Source organism: Brassica napus, chromosome A5, assembly GCF_020379485.1.
Source record: "Brassica napus cultivar Da-Ae chromosome A5, Da-Ae, whole genome shotgun sequence".
In the NCBI taxonomy this organism is placed as follows: domain Eukaryota; kingdom Viridiplantae; phylum Streptophyta; class Magnoliopsida; order Brassicales; family Brassicaceae; genus Brassica; species Brassica napus.
This window is the reverse complement of record NC_063438.1, coordinates 19,830,999-19,850,283: the sequence shown is the minus strand read 5'-3', so window position 1 is coordinate 19,850,283 and position 19,285 is coordinate 19,830,999. Positions and strand designations below refer to the sequence as shown.

Below are 19,285 nucleotides of genomic sequence, written 5' to 3'. Positions count from 1 at the left end.
CCTAGGCTCACTCATTTGAAACCTACGTTACCTTATCAATCATCCGATCACTTAAACCACCATGAGAACAAACTCATTTTACCACAAGCGATCAAAATGAGTTGTCTCTTACACCACACTATTACAGGGACATAACTAAAACCTGAAACTAAGCTCTAAACGATGAATACAAATAAGACCGAAGCCAGCGATCACCGTTTGATTGGAATTAAGACATTGGATCATACCGGCTCAACACCGAGGCGCATGTTCCTCACTCAGGCCCGCTTTAGGTTGCAGTCAATATCCCAAGCCTTATTCAGCGGATGCAAAACCAGTGAATCGATTTTAATGGGTTTGTACCTTGCTTGGCAATTTCGTTTCATAACAAAATAGGCTCCCTGTGAGAACTCCTTCTGATAATCTTGAGTCTTTGTTCACCGATCAAGTAACGACACAAGCGGTATGTTGACCCAGAGTTCACCGCACTTCCCGCCACCTTGGGGAAGCCGCTATAACTCTCTGGAGCTGGGATCAAACCAGTAAGAACTAAATGCTCACAAGCGAGCTCCGATTACAACCTAACGGCTCACGATGATGATCTCAACTTCTCTCTGTGATACTAACAGAAGACTTAATGAATCAAGAGAGAAGAGCTGTGACCTTATACTTGATCACTTACACGCGCTTAACCGACGCAGCTCAAGATCATCACACGTGTCCTCAGATTAAATCTAGACTTACAAAGACTCTAACTCATTCCGAGTCTTACCAACACTTAGACTATAAACTCTAGCTAAGATAAACCTTCAATACCTTGAAGCCTCCAGATGATCTGATGGCTACACTTCATCCTTCAAATCTCCACCTTAGGCATAGATCAACTTCTATAACCTGCTCGTGCTCTTAACCAAGCACTCCTGAACCCTCGACCGGATTCAGACCCCACACGGGACGTAGTCTACTCTTTCCCAATACGAAGCATCTTCAATGCTTCTTTCACCTTATAAACTGGTAGGACTTTAGTAAATACATCAGCTGGATTGTTAGCCGTTGCAATCTTCAACACATGGACAACTCCTTTCTTAATAAGATCTCTCCCGTAGTGATACTTTGTAGCCACATGTTTCGATCTTTCATGAAACACTGCATTCTTGGAGAGAGCTATAGCGCTCTGAGAATCACAGAAGATGTCGACTGTTTCTTGACCAAAACCCAACTCCTCTGCAAGACCTTTTAGCCATACTCCTTCTCGTATCGCTTCAGACATTGAAATGTATTCAGCTTCTGTAGATGACAGCGCCACCACTTTCTGCAGTTGAGACCTCCAACTAATTGTATTCCCTCCAGCCGTAAACACAATCCCATTAACTGATCTTCTCTCATCTAAATCTCCTCCATAATCCGAATCACAGTAGCCCTTCAATACAAACTCTCCTTTATTCTTGAAACATAATCTCGTTTCAATGGTTCCTTGTATGTACCGTAGTACCCACTTCACAGCACTCCAATGTTCAGGTACTGGATTACTCATGAACCTGCTGATAAGGCCCACTGGATAAGCTAAGTCTGGACGAGTCCCTATCATCGCATACATAATGCTTCCGACTGCGCTCTGGTACGGGACTCCATTCATACTATCACCAATTTCTTCAATCTCTTTCTCTGATGGAGATTTTAGCTTGAAATGAGCTCCTAAGGGGGTCGCTACAGACTTGCACTGGTCCATCTTAAAGTTGTTCAGCACTTTCCTAAAATAACTCTCTTGTGAGACCCATAGACACCCTTTAGCTCTATCTCTCTCTATCTCCATGCCTAGAATCTTTTTCGCGTCTCCAAGGTCTTTCATTTCGAACTCACTACTGAGTAGTATCTTCAGTTTCTCGACTTCCATCTTATCTTGTGACGCTATTAGGATATCATCAACATACAACAGAAGATATACCCCATCCCCCTTCTCCACATTCTTGAAGTACACACAGTTATCATACTGGCTACTCTGAAAGTTATTCTTCTGCATGAGGTCGTCGAAACGCTTGTTCCACTGACGCGGGGACTGTTTCAAACCATATAATGATCTCTTCAACAAGCAAACTTTATCCGGTTGATCTTTATCGACAAATCCCTCCGGCTGTTCCATCACTATGTGTTCTTCAATGTTCCCGTGAAGAAAAGCTGTCTTCACGTCCATTTGTTGAAGTTCCATGTTGAAATGAGTCACAGCTGACAACATATATCTGATCGAAACATGCTTTACTACCGGCGCGAAGATCTCTTGGTAATCAATACCTTCCTTCTGCGAGTACCCCTTTGCAACTAATCTGGCCTTGTGTCTTGGATCTTCGACTCCTGCAATGTCCGGCTTTCTTTTGAACAACCATCTGCAACCTATAGCTTTCTGATCCTTTGGTCTATCCACTAGTATCCACGTCTTATTTTTCTTCAGAGATGTCATCTCTTCTACAGCCGCTTCTATCCATTTCTCACTGTCTGAGTCTTCTACTGCCTCCTTCATGTTGTTCGGTTCTGTACCTCCATCTTCCACCATCAAGCACATCAATACTTCAAATTCTGGTTCGTAACTCAAGAAGTCACACTCATATTCATCAAGTCTTGTAGGTGGATTAATCTGCCTTCTGACTCTATCTCGAGCTAGCTGATAGTTGGTGAGATCTATAGTTTCATCTTGTTGAACTTGTTCCATTGCTTCATCTCCTTGATGACCATTTTCTGTGGTAGTGGCTCCACCTTGAGAAGAACTTTCTGCTACTTCACGGTCTTCGTTCATCTCTATGTTGAGCCATTTCAACTCTTGAGCCCGTGACTCTGATGTGTCTTTGTCGTCACTCTTGAGGTCCTTATACATTTTATCCTCTCTGAAAACGACATTTCTGGTAATAGTGATCTTCATTTCATCTATTATCCACACCCTGAAACCTTTCACTCCCTCTGGGTATCCTGTGAACACTCCACGCTTAGCTCTTGGGTTAAGCTTTCCATCATCTGAGTGAATATACGCCAAGCATCCAAACCTTTTAATTTCTGTCAATGTAGGCATTACCGAAGTCCACAACTCCTCAGGTACTTTGAACTCAAGTACATATGATGGTGACCGGTTGATGAGATAGACTGCCGTAGACGCTGCTTCCGCCCAAAATTTCTTCTCAAGGCCGCTTTCACTGAGCATGCATCTGACTTTGTTCATGATCGAGCGGTTGAGTCTCTCTGCAACTCCGTTTTGCTGCGAAGTATACGTGCAAGTTCGATGTCTGACTATGCCTTCTTCCTTGCATAACCCATCAAACAATCGATTACAAAACTCTAATCCATTGTCTGTGCGAAGCTTCTTAACCTTCCTTTCGGTTTGAGTTTCCACCATCTTCTTCCACTCACAAAAGCTTCTGAACGCTTCATCTTTGTGTTTAAGGAAGTAGACCCACACCTTGCGAGAGAAGTCGTCTGTGAATGATATGAAGTACTGACAATTGTTGAGGCTAAACGGTACGTTTGGAGAACCCCATAGGTCTGAGTGGATGTAGTCGAGCTTGTCCCTCGTCACGTGTTTGGCAGGTCCAAAGCTTGACCTTGTAGTCTTTCCCAAAACACATGTTTCGCAAAACTTGATCTCAGTTATCCTCTTGCCATCAAAGCATCCTCGCTTTGCTAACTCTTCCAACCCTTTCTGTCCAATGTGGCCCATTCTGCTATGCCAAAGTCTTGTTTCATCTTCATTCAACGTTAACTGATTATTAGCTCCGTTCTCTGAGACATTAGCTTCTGGCGCAATCGCATCACCTTGGAGGATATACAAAGAGTATCTTCTCATACCCTTCATGAAGACAATACAGCCTTTGATCACTTTGATCACCCCATTGCCCCCTTTGAATTCACATCCTTTATCTTCTAAGGTCCCCAATGATATGAGGTTTCTTGTGATAGTGGGCATGTACTTCACGTCGTGGAGCAAGAATGTTGTGTTGTCTGGATTCCTGAAGCGGACGGAGCCAATCCCTGTGACCTCAGATATTGAGCCATTTGCCATCCTTACTCTTCCTGAAGCTTCTTCTCTGAAGTTTCTAAGCAGATCGCGTCTTGGAGTCATGTGGAAGGAGCAGCCTGTGTCTAGGACCCATTCCTCGTGGTCTGAACTTCCAGATGATAAGTTCACCTCTGCTGCAATCACCCCTACTAAGTCATTTGCATCATCCCTGACAGCTGCGGACGCTTCACCTTTCTCAAAAGAACCTGACTTTCCCTTGTTTCTTTCGAGCCACTTGTAACATTGCTTCTTGAAGTGTCCCTCTTTACCGCAGATCCAGCAAACTCTTTTGCTTTCTTTGGATTTCGACCTTGACCGGCCTTTGTTCCTGCCAAAGTTAACAGTCCTAGAATCCGTTCTACCCCGCACGTAATGACCCTCCCCGTTTGATCTAGTACTAGTGGAGTCTTTGAATTCCAATTCCTTCGACCTAGCAGCACTGGCAACTTCCTCTACCTTAATAGCATCTCTACCATACTTGAGAGTTTCTTTTAGAGAGTCGTACCTGGCCGGGAGAGCGTTGAGTAGTAGAATGGCCTGGACTTCCTCCGGGACCTCGATGCTCAGGTTGCTAAGGTCCGTGATCATCTTCAGAAAGTCATCCATATTCTGGTCGATTGTTCTCGAATCTTGCATCTTGAAGGAGTATACTCGGAGCTGTGCGTGGACCCGGTTGGGAAGGCTCTGCGTCATGTAGAGCCTATCAAGAAGTGACCAAGCTTGAGCCGCGGTGGTACACTTGTCAATCTTTCTCAAGACTTGATCTCCAACACTCATAAAGATGAGATTCAACGCCTTCTCATCTCGTTCGGATCTTACAGTCTCGCCTTCTTCACGCTTCTTCTTTGCTTCTGGTTCTTCGTCTTCATCTTTTGTCTCCGTATCTTCAGCCTTCTCCGTTAACACATCCTTCAGGCCTTGTACGCTGAGATTCGCGTACATCCTCTTCTTCCAGATCGAGAAATCCCCCGATCCATCAAACATCGTCATCGAAAATTGATGCGATCCAACCTTGACTTGCATCGTCATCGCCATTGAATCCGGTCGAGTCGCTTCCGTCGTCTTGAGTCGAGCGAGGTTCTCAAGTCAGAGAACCTGGCTCTGATACCAATTTGTGAGAACTCCTTCTGATAATCTTGAGTCTTTGTTCACCGATCAAGTAACGACACAAGCGGTATGTTGACCCAGAGTTCACCGCACTTCCCGCCACCTTGGGGAAGCCGCTATAACTCTCTGGAGCTGGGATCAAACCAGCAAGAACTAACTGCTCACAAGCGAGCTCCGATTACAACCTAACGGCTCACGATGATGATCTCAACTTCTCTCTGTGATACTAACAGAAGACTTAATGAATCAAGAGAGAAGAGCTGTGACCTTATACTTGATCACTTACACGCGCTTAACCGACGCAGCTCAAGATCATCACACGTGTCCTCAGATTAAATCTAGACTTACAAAGACTCTAACTCATTCCGAGTCTTACCAACACTTAGACTATAAACTCTAGCTAAGATAAACCTTCAATACCTTGAAGCCTCCAGATGATCTGATGGCTACACTTCATCCTTCACTCCCCACCAGATTGGTGCTTAAACTACCACCAAGGACTTCTCCATCTCATGATTCATGGGCTTGATCCTTAACAGAGCCGCCGGGACAAGACTAAAACTCCACCAACAAGTTGGAAGCTTCAAGTAGCCTGGAATGAAGAAAAGCGGGTACGGATAACAGAACCACCGGAGCTCTTCCAACAAACTGCATAAGAACAAAGAAGCTTCGGGGAATAACAGCCAAAAAACGATCTGTCATCGTCGAAACAGAACGGAGCGGCCAAGGGAAAATTGCTCCGACCCAGTTCCAAACCCTAAAAGCCGACCTCCGATGAACGGCCATCTTCCTGACTCAACTCGCCATGACTCCAGAGGCCCAGGAACCACCTGTGACAAGCATCAAGCAGCCAAATCTGAGATCTGAAGAACTGAAGAGACCAGAGACCATATGCATCTCGAAGAGGGGAAGAGGCGTCGTCAAAGGCAAAGGAAAAAGGAGATTAGAAAGAAGCGGGCCTCCGGCGGCGTCGACGCCGGAAAGAAACGGCGGCGATTAGGGTTCTCTAACTCTCTCTCTCTCTCTCTCTCTCTCTCTCTGACCTGTTTTTTGTGTTATACAACATAGCTTTTTTGTTTCTTACTTGTTTTTTTTAAATGACAAAAGAATAGAAAAATTGTGTCTTCACTGCTGCGATCCATTCTTGAAACGCCATGTCCAGTCTCTTGTCCTGAGTTCGAACGGAGGTAGTTCTATTCATAGTTGAAAAACAACTTACTTTGATCTTGTCTTGAAGTAATTTTTTCCTAATCTCAGGCTCATGGGATTCTACTAGTGATGCAATGGAAGCAAGAGCAAGTTGGCCAATGTAGTCCTCAAACAACTCGCTTCCAAAGAGCATGCCAAACACAACTGCAGGATCCATTGCATCCCTGCACCAAAAAATAAATAAAAAAATTGACATGAGTATGGGAATAGCAATTAAGCATTAACACCAGTCACATGATATATACTTTTAAGCGAAGGAGAAACTTACTGTTGAACACCTTCTTTGCCATAGTTATCATAGGCAGTTCGCTTCTCGGGATCGCTAAGAACATGGTAAGCTTCACCTCGTGCTTTCATTCACATAAGCAGTGTTAAAAGTATTCGAGAGTGAATTTAAACAAGTAATCCTAGTGAAGCAAACTTATAAGGTAGCATTTTGTCTCATGATTAATCACCTGAAAGTTTTTAGCAGCTTGAGGATCATTAGGGTTCTTGTCTCGATGAACTTGCCTTGCCTGCCCACATTAAAGAAACAAAAAAATAAATTGATCTTATAATCATAACCAAAAACTTCCAAATTTGGAATTATTTTTATATAACGTTTTGTATGATCTGATTTCGACATATAATTTACATAACCAAATCTACGAATCTAAAGCTATGTGACTAGAAGATACTACTTAAAACTCAGGAGAGATCTAAAATTGTGATGATAAGACAGAGAAGGGGAAGAGGGAGTGTTACTTTGATATAATAAGCTTTCTTAGACCATCTCCAATGGTTTACTCTATTTTTCACTCTAAAATAGAGTAACTCTATAATAGAGTTTGAGTTTAATCTAATGGAACTTTATTTTAGAGTAAAAAATAGAGTGATGAACAAAAAAAAAACAAATTACTTTATATTTGGAGTAAACCTATTTTTTACTCTATTATAGAGTGAAAAATAGAGTACCATTAGAGCATTTTTTACTCTAAACTTTATTTTAGAGTGAAAAATAGAGTGAGGGTTGGAGATGCTCTTAATCTCAGCAGCTGAGGCATCAGTCTTGACGCCTAACACGTCATAATACTCACTCTCCTTCACCCTTCCCTCAACCTCAAATCTTAAAAAGGAAGGGATACTGATAGACTGTAGTTATCTATTACTTATAAATCCCAAACTCGTGTATTGAATAAGAATGAAGAAGTGTTTACAACTTTGTATCTCAACAATGAATCACTCTCATCACGAGTTCATCACCATCGACTGGAAACAGAGGACTCATATTGTCTCTCTACAATCACATACAAAGCATAAGCATAACAAACTAACGACTTCTCTATTTAACTTGAGCTCCTCACTTCTCTTCCGTAACTGCAAAGCCTCCCTCTCAAACCAAGGGTCTTAGACTTTCTTATTCTTCAAAGACTCCTTCTCAACCCACAGGTTCTCCATTTGAAATATTTCCCTCGCTTTCCTCTGTCACCTTCTCCTTTCCCCTCAACTTCTTACGTATATAAACTTTCCTGAACCTATCAATACTTCCCCCAACAAAATCCAGCTTGCCCTTAAGCTGGTAATCAGTAAAACTGGTCACAAATTCCAGATAGAGAACCCACGAGTTTTCCAACGAAGAACGTCCCTTCCACTTGACCAACAACTCCAGCTCACCCTTCGCATCATAACGTTTCTCTAGAATATCCTCAGGAACAACTGATCATGAGAATCCAATGCCAACTTCAACTGTGATATATGAAATACCGGATGAATCTTGGCACTTGGAAGTAACTGCAACTTATAAGCTGTGGCTCCAATACGCTCAAGCACTCTGTATGGACCATAAAACTTCACAGCTAACTTCTGACACACTCGATTCACCACAGACTTCTGTCTATACGGTTAAAGTTTCAGAAACACCATATCTCGAACCTTCAACTGAACATCCCTCCTCGATTTATCCGCTTGTGACTTCATAATTTCTTGAGCTCTGGCTAATGTTTGCTTCAAAAATAACAACATCTCATCTCGTTCCCTTAAGGCTCTCTCCAACTCGAAGTTATTCGTAGAACCTGATTCAAAACGCAGTATTGATGGAGGATCACGACCATACACAATCTTAAACGGAGTCGTCTGAATAGACTTGTGATAGGTCGTGTTGTACCAGAGTTCTGCCCATGCCAAATACGACTACCATGATTTCGGATGTGAGGAAGAGAAACATCTCAAATAAGACTCCAAACATCGATTCAACACCTCAGATTGTCCATCTATTTGAGGGTGAAAGGCAGTACTATACTGCAACTTAGTTCCGGTGAGACGAAACACCTCCTTCCAAAAGGAACTGAGAAAAATCTTATCCCTGTCAGACGTGATACTCTTCGGAAACCCATGTAGACGAACAATCTCCTTCACAAATTTTTTTGCCACATCCAAATCCAATGCAGTAAACAGATGTTTAAGACACACAAAATGCACAAATTTGCTTAAACGATCAATCACCACCATAACCGAATTGAATACATTGGAAACGGGAAGCCCCTCCACAAAATCTATATTAATATCTTCCCAAATCTGCTCCGGAATAGGGAGAGGTTGTAAAAGACCAGCTGAAGATAAGGTTGAATGTTTGTGTGTTTGGCAAATGACACAAGCCGCCACATACTCTCGAACTTGTTTATACATCTCCTTCCAATAGAAGGAACATTGCACTCTCTTCAAAGTCTTTAACACCCCAGAATGACCTCCCAATTTACTATCGTGAACCTCACGTAAAATGTCAGCAATGAATCTTGAAGTCTGTGGAATAACAAGACGCCTCTTCGACCACAACTTCCCATCCACCTCAGTATACTTCTTAGATTGCAATTCCCCACTACGCAGTTTCTGAATAAGAGCTTGTATCTTTGTATCATCGTCAATTTCCTTATATAAATCTTCCCATTGAAGAGCAGTAGGAGACGTCAAAGACAACAACAACAATGCAGCAGACATACAACGAGATAAACCATCTGCGGCTTTGTTTTCCGGACCTGGTTTGTAGAAGATATCAATATCAAATCCCAAAATCTTCGTTAACCATTTCTGATACTCGAGATTAACTTCTTTCTGCTCCAGTAGAATTTTTAAACTTCGCTGATCGGTATGAACATGAAACTTTCGACCGAGAAGGTAATGTTTCCATTTTCTTATAGCCATGACAATCGCCATTCCGTGGAGTCAGAGCGTGACTGAAGAATGCGATAGGCCTTTTATTCTGCATTAGAATGGCTCCCAACCCATAACCTGAAGCATCTGATTCGATCACAAACACCTGAGAGAAGTCAAGTAGAGCTAACACTGGAGCACTGACCATTGATTTCTTCAACTTATCAAAAGCTTCCTGAGATTCTGAAGTCCACGCAAACTGATCTTTTTTTAACAACGAAGTCAACGGTCGAGCAATAGTGCCATAATACTGAACAAAACGGCGATAGTATCCCGTCAAACCGAGGAAACCACGTAGTTGTTTCGCTGTCTGAGGACTTGGCCATTGAGTCATCGCCTCCGTCTTTGCTGAATCAGTAGCTATCCCTTGTTCAGATATAATATGACCCAAATATTCCACTTTTGGTGCCGCAAATGTGCATTTCTTCTCATTAGCAAATAATTTCTGATCACACAACACCTGTAACACTTGTCTAAGATGATCCTCATGCTCAGCATGGTTCCGACTATAGATCAAGATATCATCGAAGAAGACCAAGACGAAGCAGCGAAAAAATGGCTTGAACACTTTATTCATCAGAGCTTGAAAGGTAGCAGGTGCATTAGTCAATCCAAAAGGCATGCCTAAGAACTCGTAATGTCCTTCAATTGTTCTGAATGCAGTCTTTGGTATGTCTTCCTCCACCATCCTGATCTGATGGTAACCAGAACGTAAATCAAGCTTGGTAAAGACCGCAGCGCCGTGTAATTCATCGAGTAACTGATCAATTACAGGAATTAGATATTTATCCAATACAGTGGTCCGATTTAGTGCTCTTTAATCCACACAAAACCGTGATGAGCCATCTTTCTTCTTGACCAGTAGAACCGGACAAGAGAAAGAGCTTGTGCTTGGTCGTATAATACCCGCAGCTAACATATCTGTAACCATCTTTTCCAATGTGACTTTGCTAGCATGGGGGTATCGGTATGGACGGACAGAGACCGAAGATACTCCAGGAAGTAAGTTGATCGCATGTTCTTGACCACGAATTGGTGGTAGTGTAGTCGGAATGGCGAACACATCGCAAACTCCTGAAGTAAATGGGTGAATTATTCACGAACTTCTGGAAATGGAGATGTTGCTATAGAAGTAGCAAGAAGCGCTTCCCTTCCTGTCTTGCTACTCGTATAGAATGGTTTCAATGACTTGAAAGAGAACTTGGTGCAATGTAACTCCTTCTCGCCTAACAAAGTCACCTTGTTCCCGTTGTAGACAAACGACAAGACTTGTTCCTTCCAGTCTACCTCGCATTTGCCTAACGTTTCAAGCCACTGAATACCGAGTATCACATCTACATTCCCCAGTTCAAGAGAGATGAAGTCACTTGTGCAGTTGGTTTGATTTAATTAGAACGAAACTGCTTGGCATACTTCCAATGCGTTCACAGTCACTCCATTTCCCAACAACACGTTCAAGATACTATCCGCAGAAACTTTCAAACATAGCTTGTTCACAACGTCAGGTGTAATGAAGTTGTGAGATGCTCCACTATCAAGCATGACTATCACCTATGTATTGTTTATGAAACCTCTCATCTTCGTAGTCTTCGGAGAGTCAATGCCCAAATAAGAATTCAATGATAACGTATGTAGAACTTGTTGATTCGATGAATCATGGAACTCTTCTTCCTCCACGGAATCCATTACTTTCATTTCTAATCCGTTGATCACCGTAAGTACTCGTAACATTCTATTTGGACACTCCATTTTGTGAGCCTGGGACCACGGTGCTTTGCACTTGAAACAGATCTTATCCCTTCTCATGCGATCAAGTTATGCATCAGAGTGTAAAAGACGTGGTCTCACATAGTTACATTGCGATTGTGTGTTCTCCTTGTTTACTATTGAGTCGCTCTTCTGAGTTTCCGTCTGTGGTTTACTCGTATATGACGCAGCACGAGTTCCCGACGTCTGTCTTTGTCAGCCTCCCCGCCCTTCACCAGCGGCCGAGCTAATCACGCTACAGAACGTCGTGCTCTGCATTCTTAGCACCGCCAATTTGTGTTGTGTAAGAGTCAATGGTTCCTTCATGCGAATCACCTCTTTCATATCAGGTTTGCGACCATTAAACAATATTTTGATCAAGTTCTTTTCATCCACACCCGTCACTTGGTTCCTCAGAACTTCAAACTCATTCACAAAATCTGCAATATCTCCTTCTTGCTTCAGTCGAAACAATCTTGCTGCTGGATCATTATCAATAGCACCACCAAATCTGTCCAACATTCGCTGAGTAAATTGCTCCCAATTGACAAACGGATCATTCATCAGTTTGCCGTTAAACCACTGCAGTACCGGACCTTCCAGACTCAGTGATACCAGATTTAACTTCTCTTCTTCATTGTAGTTACCAAACCTGAAAAATCTTTTAACACGAGAAATCCAATCGAAGGGCAAAGCACCAGAGAACACATGCATTTCAATTTTACGCAGCATTCTATCCCGATTCGCCAGAGTACCATCGATTCCCCAATAACCTAACTGTGTTGGAGATCTTCCCGTTTCAGGTAAAGTAATCGGTACCTGATCAGTATTGTTATCCGAAGTAGATGCTACCTCCTTCCCTTGACGTTGAGTGAAGACGACTGAGTTCTCCAATCGAGTCAATACATCCGTGATATGGTTCATCTGCTTCTCTATAGCTTCGAATCGTCCCGTCGAATCAGTCGCTAACGTTTCGATCGTCTTCTCCATCGAATCGAATCTTGCCGTCGTTGCGCGTTCACTCCGAGTTAGCTTATCGTAGTTGTGCTTCGCCAGCTCCATTTCTTCTTGAATCTGCTGAAGATCCACCGATTTTGAAGCTTCCGTTGCTATCATCTTCTCCTGATCACCTCCGTTACGTGTTTCCACCATCTCAATACCTCGCGGTGCTTCCGATCAAGTTTCTCTGTACCAATGATAGACTGTAGTTATCTATTACTTGTAAATCCCAAACTCGTGTATTGAATAAGAATGAAGAAGTGTTTACAACTTTGTATCTCAACAATGAATCACTCTCATCATGAGTTCAGCACCATCGACAGTCTCATAGCGACTGGAAACAGAGGACTCATATCGTCTCTCTACAATCACATACAAATCATAAGCATAACAAACTAACGACTTCTCTATTTAACTCGAGCTCCTCACTTCTCTTCCGTAACTGCAAAGCCTCCCTCTCAAACCAAAGGTCTTAGACTTTCTTATTCTTCAAAGACTCCTTCTCAACCCACATGTTCTCCATTTGAAATATTTCCCTTGCTTTCCTCTGTCACCTTCTCTTTTTCCCTCAACTTCTTATGTATATAAGCTTTCCTAAACCTATCAGATACACACCAAAACGTAATACTGTTCTGAGATTCAATAAGCAACAAAATAAAAGCTTGTGGAGATGCGAAACAAACGGTTAAAATTGTATTACAAATTTTGAAAAAACTGGAGGAATTTAGGAAAATGAAATAATCGAACTGGAACACTTTAAATTAAAAATCAGAGGAAGACAGAGACTTACAAGCAGAAAAGCGAGGAGGAGATTGATTGATCTGCAGATGGATTGCAGATTTGGCAAGTTTATAATAATACAGACATAGTGATTTTGTTTATAAAAAAAAAATAGACAGAGTGATTTAAAAAATTTAAAACTTTATGTGCGAGCCACGTGTCCCTAAGGATTTATCTGGGCCCTATGTTGCAAATACCTCGTACAAATTGGAAATCTTATTTAGACCCATCAGCCAGCCCACTAGGGCTCTGACAAATATGTGGAGCATTGGGTTGTGGTCTACCTTTTGGTTTACACTTTACACCAGCCCTCTCGCAATGGTGCAGCAGGTTGATCCAGGGCCGGGCCTGGATACAAGCCCATCAAGCATTTGCTTGAGGGCCGATCGGTATAAAACAAGTTTGGGGGCCAATTCTCATGAAGATTAGGTAGCAGAGATGGTTAAAGATGCTATTATTTGAGTTTCACTTGTTGGGTGCCCTGGGTTCGAGTCATGGGTATAGCAGTTCTGGTTCAAATTTTTTTTTCTTGCTTCTAGCCTGCCAAATGTCAGGCACGGCCCTGGGTTGATCATTAGTATATATTGCACGATGACGATGACGATGACGATGATGATGATGATTTTTGGAATTCTTATAAAAGTGATATGTAAACTATATTATGATAAACAAATTATTCTTTTTGTCCGTGATCTAAGATGAATTAGTAACAATCTTTTAATTGAGATGAATTAGTCACATATCTCCAGTTCGAGTTGTAATTTGGGTTTGTATAAACAACGGTTCAAAATGTCTTATAGTTGCGGAATATTTTGTTGGGATAGCATCTAAATAAATAGATTAAAAAATATTAGAGCACTACTTTATGCATTTCTCCGACTCTATATAAACCCATAGTGTTGAGCTTTCATGTTGAACCACTTGATCATACTAAGCAAGTAGAAAGAGAAGAAAAAAAAAGGCCAAGTCGTGCACTCTTGTTTCTCTCCTCTGCATCTATTTCCTTCTCTTTTCTTCAACTGGTCAGTGTGGTTTAATTATATTTCTTACAATAATTTGGTAATATACGTACGTACAACTGATTAGCTAGATAGATTTCATTATTAAGTTCAGTAATAATGTTGTTGATGCGATTATAACTAAACCCGCAGGTTTGAAGGCGGTGGTGGAGGCTGAGGTATGTCAAAGGTACAGCGGTTCCTGGTCGGGAATCTGCCTTTCGTCGAGCAACTGTAATACCCAATGCATTGAAAGGGAACACGCTAAATATGGAGCTTGTCACTCTGATGACAACGGTTTAGCTTGCTTCTGTTATTTCGACTGCTAAAGAATACAAGCGCTTGTGTTCCGAATCTAAGTTGTTTCTTTCTAAAACTCAATTAATATATATGCATTCTGTCGTTATTTCCCTTGGCATCGTTGGTGTTGTGTTTTTTATTTCTTCCAAAATAATACATATTATCATGTGTAACTGTACCCTTAGATTTGAACAATTTGCTTCTGCTTTACGTTGCATGCGTGATATGTACTTATGTAATAAAACTTATCAATGAGAGTTTACTATCATGTGACTTATAAGATTTGCATTCAGTAGTCAGTTCTTACTATACACATGTATTAAAGAAAGGAAAGAAAACTGCCATTTTGAAAAACACCCAGAACTTCTTCTTAAACTAATCTGCTGGGTTTATTAGCGCCATTATACTGCATCATGTACATACGTTTGGTTCGTGATAAAACTTATCTACAATAAAGAGAAGGTTACTGAATCTGCAGAGCTAATACTCATAACTTCTTCTTGCTGTGTATATATATATATATATATATATATATATTGTCCGCGAACAACTAGTGAAGCACATTCAAAAATTGACTTTGTTCAAGTTTTCGCTATAGTCCTTTAACGATCTATGCGTTGCGTTTTACGTTTGGTTGAATAAGTTTTCTTTTTGTTATTGTGGTAAATAAATGAAAATGGTTAAATATGGTCGTTTAGTTCTTAAGCTGTATAGTCTACTTATTTATATATGTATACTAGGTTCGGCCTGTCCTACGGACGGGATATTAGTTAATTTGATATTCATTAAATGCTCGAGTTGAAATTTGTTTTAAGATTCAAGAATTTGGTTATCTGTTATGTGTTACTTATTAGTATGCGGTGGTATAGTTGTTTTCGATTATTCTTGCTTTGGTATTGTATCAAATTAACTAATTGTCCAACTCATAATTATAGATGTACAAATGTGGATTTGTGATAAAGTTTGATGACAATACTGTTTTTTTTTAATTCTTATTCATAGTGGAGTGTGCATGTGTCATAAAGAGGCCTATAACAACTTTTATGTTTTTGCGTATGGATTTAAATATATATTATTTTGTATAATGCATACTTGCTCTACAACATTTGCTTGTAGACTAAAAAAACTGTTTTCTATATTTTTAAAAGAGAAAATATTTAGTCTAAAATATAAGATGGACATATGTATTGACTATATATAGAAGTTGAGTGTTATTTTAAAATGACATATGTATAGAGGTTTTTCAACCATTACTTCACTGGCACAAAACATTTATAACTGTAAATACTTTTTTTTAAAAGCAAAACTAATAAAAGCGTGTACAACAAATGTATTTTGATATATATTATATGCATCAAGTTATAAAGGTTGGAAACATTGTAAAACTGTTTGGAGCAAAATTTTTAACTTCACGATCTTCATCTTGACGTCAATTCAGTGTCGGCCATTGCCACAAGCAAAAGAAGCATGGACTTCCAGCCGACACGATAATAAGTATTTTTGCCGCCACATATTTATAAAAAGTGACTTTAGCCTAGTGGTTCTAAGAGAAATTACCAGTGCTAGAGGTGTTGGGTTCAATAACCCCTGATTGCATTCATTTATTTTGGTCCCAAATATAAAATGAGACACATGTCACTCCCATAACACACGATTTGATGACGTAGCATCACATGAAAGAAGCGAACATATTTATAGATAGACTAGGTGTTTTGCCCGCGATGCAGGCTTAAACATTTTCATAAATTTTTGAAAAACATTTTGTACACTATTTTCATTACTAAAATAAATCTTAAAATAACTCAATAATATTTAATTATATAATTTATGTTTTTAGATTTTGGATAATTTAATATTATATTTTTAATTATATAATTAATAATTTTATTTAATTAATATTTAGTTATATAATTTATGTTTTTAACTTTTTACTTAAAGACTTTTTCAGATAACAATACAATATATACATAAATTATCTCTTTTTAAAATTATATTTTCAGATTTGGATAATTTTTACTATTGTTAATTTTAATCAATTATCTAATCAAACAAATTAAATTTTTTTTTATTTTTTAATTTAGTTATGCATTTTATTCATTAAGGATATAAACGTTATTAATCGCTTTAACTTTTAACGTGAGAGCTCGATTCTAAAAATTTACTTTGCAAATAATAATATAGAAAGAAGCGAACATATTTATATATAGATAGATTCGTAAAGTTATGTCATTAAAACGTTTTGATGTAAAAACTTGACTACGGCTTGTTCTTTATAAGTTTAGAACAAGCCAGTTATTTAGATTCAATGCATTCTGAAAAAAAAGTTTATCGGGTAATTGAGTGGGAGCTAAGGTCCCCCCAATACACACAAAAATCCAGCTGTTGGAGCTAGTTTAATACTGGATAAACACAGCTGCCAATTACGTTCGACCACTTATTTAAATCAACCAATTAAGGATCACCAAGACGTTGGACCACACAACTCATGCATACACTACAAGTAACTTTCTGGGGTATCTGATTAGTTAAAAAAGTTACATTACAAGAAGATTAAAACCCATGTGAATGTGGTTAATTAAGAACTTGGTGCACACTTTGAAGATTCCTTACAACGGATCATGCGGGATTTGTTTACGTCGGAAACTTGGAAGTGAACTTCTTAAAATAATTGTTTGGATAAGATCAAATCAATGTGGACGATTTTGCTCAAATACTGTGGGATGCATTAACATTATTTCATTTCTCTTATGTATAACTAAACTAAATGTTTTGTCCGCACATGCAGACATAATTTTTTTATATATACTTACTAATAAATATACTAACAGTTTAAAGATCAAAATTTTTAAATAAACACTAAATTTATACTATTTTTTTAATTTTTCAGTTTCTTAATTTTTAACTTTTATTGATTTTAAAAAATATTTTTTATAACAACATTAATTTATTATTTTAAAATATATTTTTATCTCTAACAGTTTGTATTATATTGATTTATAAACAACGATCTAATTAATTAATACCGTTGAAAATATTATACTATTGATTTATAAACAATGATCTAATTATACTATTGATTTATAAACAATGATATGTAAATACAAATTAATATTGTGAAAATATTCTCTTTTGGAGGCAGATATTTTGAAAATATTTGAAAAATAGAATTCCATTCCCAATAAAAATATTTAGAAAATAAAAAATAAAAAAAAATCAAATTTTCAACTTAAATAACAAATAAATGTTATTCTTACAACTGGATAATAAGAATAAAAATGAAAATACCATGAAAAATCATGTTAACAAACAAATATATATCAAATTTATTGTTATTGCTTATCTACCTATTTTTAGTATTTTAATACTAAAATAAGTTTAATCATTTAAAAAATATATGCCATGACATATTACGTTTTCGAAAAAATATAAATCAATTTTTATTTTTCTAAAACTTTTTTAATATTTTAGTATGATGATAAATCTAATTATATTAAATATAAATAAATAATAATTATAAAAACTAACAAATAAGAAAGAACGATGTAGATAAATACAAAATGAATACATGAAATTATCTTCTTTTTTTTCTTTTAAACAAGCTTTCCATTTATTTTTTGAGATAATTTTTATATTATTTATTTGTTATCAGTTAAATAATAAATTATATAATTATTTATTAAAGATATCAAAACTTTAATCAGTCTAATTAAAATTATTTATTAAAATTAATGACTCATTCTAAAATCATGGATACATGACAAATAAGTAAATTAACTTCTCAACTAATAGTATAATAATAATTATTAAAATTAATGATTCATTCTAAAATCATGGATACATGACAAATAAGCAAATTCACTTATCAAATAATAGTATAATAATAATAATAGATATCTTGAATTTCATTGTCCGCTGTGACCAATCATGTAAGCTAGACATTATGACCACCAGGCCCGTCTTAGGCCCTGTTATAAAAAAAAAATTTAGGTCCATCTTTTCATACAATTTTTTTAAATGAGAACCATAAGCCTAACTGAAAAAGACAAAAAATAAAATGGGTCATGTGCAAATGCACCTCTAGCATATGATCAGCGTCGGGCAGGGCCGGGCCTGATGACCACATTTATATATATATATCATCACAAAAGGTATTAGATTATGATTGTAAAATGTACAATTAATAAAAACCACGCTCTAAACTTCATTGTCATTTGCCAATACATAAATTTCAAAACGTGCATATATGACGACCAACACACATGTAAGCATGTTCAAACAAGACGACCGGGAGCTCGTGGTCAAATGGTAAGGGAAAAAGTTTGGGATATCATTACATTTTAGGTTTGATCCATCTACCATACGAAACTAAGTCACATTTTCCTGGTTACCTTATACGCAGAGCCGTGCCTAGTATGTATCAGAAAAGGCTTTTGCCTCAGGCCCCCTTCAAAATATAAAGATTTTGGGGCTCCTAATTTGTAAAATATGTTGTAGTGTAGTGGTTGCTTGAGGTATCGATGTGCACATGAAAGGCAACTTCGACTCTTCCCCGTTCAAGAATTGTTTTTCTTTTAGAATCATGTTTCTTATAAATAAAAAATATGTTAAAAATACTATATTGTTTTAAAATTTGCCTTGAGCCCCACTTACCCTAGGCACGCCACGGATATAGACTACTGCTTTTAGGTCCATTTGAATATGTACACGCATGACGCATCCAACTTTGCATTGTTCTATGTTCTTAAATAGATCACGTCAGCCAAAAGAAAATCAATCATGTATACATGAAGCTAAACCTTAGCTGAAATTTGCAGATAACACACGGGGTAAACCAACTTTTCTGAACTGCCCGCAGAAAAGGCTTTCACATCACCTCACAACCACCAGAACAATGAAACAAATAGCATATGAACTTGCTCACATTTTACATTTTTACAATGAA

At 38.4% G+C, this 19,285-nt stretch overlaps 1 protein-coding gene and 1 long non-coding RNA gene across 2 annotated transcripts; one reads left to right on the top strand and one right to left on the bottom strand.

Moving 5' to 3' along the window:
- Positions 1-6,197: 6,197 nt before the first annotated feature.
- Positions 6,198-6,801, bottom strand: LOC111198408 (chaperone protein dnaJ 10-like). The gene is made up of 2 exons (XM_022720341.2): positions 6,603-6,801; positions 6,198-6,498 (listed from the first exon to the last, which is right to left on the bottom strand). Exons 1-2 carry the CDS (start codon positions 6,689-6,691, stop codon positions 6,219-6,221), a joined length of 369 nt encoding a protein of 122 aa, XP_022576062.1. The 5' UTR covers positions 6,692-6,801; the 3' UTR covers positions 6,198-6,218.
- Positions 6,802-13,484: 6,683 nt separating this feature from the next.
- LOC125608790 lies at positions 13,485-14,618 on the top strand. Its single transcript, XR_007339435.1, has 2 exons — positions 13,485-14,067; positions 14,197-14,618. It is a non-coding gene; the product is annotated as an uncharacterized LOC125608790 (long non-coding RNA).
- Positions 14,619-19,285: the final 4,667 nt, after the last annotated feature.